The following is a 2,325-nucleotide window of genomic DNA, read 5'->3' as shown; positions in this document are numbered from 1 at the left end:
TCGAGTCCATGTTAGTGCACACAAAGTAAACTGCTCGCTTTAGTTGTGAAGCAAAAACGCTGAAATTGGAGAAATAAAACGTAGGAGGGGAACGATAACGACGACTAGAGTCTCCCAATCGTTTACTCTTGCTGTCCTGTGAACAACATCGGCGTGGTGTTAATTGTTTGCTGTTTTCGCGATAGCGTCGCGCATGAGAATATCACCAGGTAAACTCGCAACATTTTTAAACATTTTGTTGTTCAACAGCATCAAGACTGCAAGACTGACGGAGTGTGTTTGAGATAACCTCACAAGTGTCACAGATGACACATTTGCCATTTTTTTGCTGATTTGTCGGTAGCAGCTCCTGAAACGCAAGTCTGCCACACATCTGTTCCACCAACGCCAGTTAATCTAAGCGCCAGTTAATCTGGAACACCAGACCGGTTCTACAGGGATTTAAAGATAGTTACACAAAACGGAGCGTGCCCGCTCCGACCGGCTTTAAAGGGTTAATATACAATATGAAAAGCAGCGGCCCCAAAACTGATCCTTGGGGAACCCCACACACAACAGGTTTCAGTTCTGACTTTATGACATTTATTTGGGTAAATTGTTTACGGTTTTAAGGCAACTGTTACCCATGATAATGCCACCCCTCTGACCCCATATGTACATAGTTTGTTAAGTAAAAGGTTGTGATCAACTGTATCGAATGCTTTCTTTAAATCTAAAAAAACTCCAACAGCATATTCTTTGTTTTCAATAGCAGTCGTTACTGTATCTATAAACTCCATTAAGGCATGCGTTGTGGTCCTTTTGGGTCTAAATCCATACTGCTGTTCATATATTACATTGGGGGTGTTTCTGATAAAGTCATGTAATCTATTGTAAAATATTTTTTCCAGTATCTTAGAGAACTGCGGTAGTAGAGAGATGGGCCGATAGTTTGTGAGAAGATGTTTATCTCCAGCTTTATATATTGGAACTAACTTAACTTATCAGGAAATAAACCACTTTGTAATGACAGATTACAAATGTAGGTAAATGGTTTCACAATACATCCAAAGATATCTTTAATTAAGTGCATATCAATGCCACCACAGTCAGTTGATTTCTTGGAGTTAAAGGGTGTAACTACATCCATAATTTCCTCTTCATCTTCTCCCCTCATAAACAATAACTCTACAATAGCTGTAGGCTGCTGGAGGATTCCCATGATGCACTCTTCTTCACCCACTATGTGTTTATACACCTCTCTGCATTGAATCATTAGTTATTATTAATCTCTGGCTCTCCTCCACAGTGTTTCTCTGTCCTGTCTTCCTCCCATCACCCAAACTGGTCACGCAGATGATCCTGGTTCTGCTGGAGGTTTATTCATGTAAAAAAGGGAGTTTTTCCTTCCCACTGTTGCCAAATGAAACTGAATGAAACAAACCAGAGAAGTTTAACAGTGTGTGGCTCCCTCTAGTGGATGTTGTGGAGTATTCTGTTGTCTTTGCTCCAAAGGTTTTTGTACAGAGTTTTGCTGTTTCCTGTCACTGTGGGCTGCAGAGCACAGTAGTACACAGCAGAGTCAGACAGCTGAAGCTTCTGGATCTTCAGAGGAACTGATCTGTTGCTGGAATCCAGTGTGGATGAAAATCTCTCCTTGAACTCGTCTGCTGTGTTTCCATCATCCCTGCTAACACGACTCAGGATGAATTTGGGGCTGTTGTTTCCATCCTGTTTGTACCAGAAGAGAGAAGGAGTTGTTCCACTGGTGTTATAGAGACAGTCAAGTGTTACTGTGCCTCCTTCAGCAGCAGCCTCTTCTCCTTTTGCTTGCAGCACGTTGTCTTTTTGTGCTCTGCATTCTGTAAAACACCAACAAACAGTATCAGTGTGCTGTTAAAGAATCACGTCAATGTTGATATCAAAGAAACAGAGTTGTGTTCATACCGAGGCACATAGCAGCCAGCAGCACTGAGATGAACAGAGGCGTCATATCTGCAGTGTAGAGTAACTGTGAGCTACAGCAAGTATAAAGAAGCTGTGATCTCTCTGTTTAGTCTTCATCAACACTAAGTTGGTGGATTAGAAGGAGGAGCCTGATCACAGTGACAGGACTCATTCACAGCCCTGTGTTATTCACCCTGCTGACAGCTTTACACTCAGTAAACCAGCCTCTACACCACAGCCAGTGGTCCCTCACCAACAGCACGATTCAGTTCCACTTCCACACAGACAGGTGCAGGAAGTCTGTAACTTATACCTGTGTGGAAAAGAATCATCTGCCTAATGATGATGATAATAGTAATAAATATAACAACAATACTTCTACTAATAAAAACATATTAC

General features: G+C 41.8%; 1 gene segment (V, D, J or C); it reads right to left on the bottom strand.

Annotated features, from left to right (window-relative positions):
* Positions 1-1,437: 1,437 nt before the first annotated feature.
* On the bottom strand, positions 1,438-2,085 carry LOC146368652 (T cell receptor alpha variable 19-like). The segment is given in 2 exon segments: positions 1,438-1,841; positions 1,927-2,085. Coding segments are annotated over 2 exon segments (435 nt in total).
* Between the last annotated feature and the right edge of the window lie 240 nt (positions 2,086-2,325).

This window comes from Perissodus microlepis, chromosome 18 (genome assembly GCF_051167445.1).
Source record: "Perissodus microlepis isolate ML-2025 ecotype Zambia chromosome 18, ASM5116744v1, whole genome shotgun sequence".
Classification (NCBI taxonomy): Eukaryota; Metazoa; Chordata; class Actinopteri; order Cichliformes; family Cichlidae; genus Perissodus; species Perissodus microlepis.
This window is presented reverse-complemented; position numbering and strand designations above follow the sequence as displayed.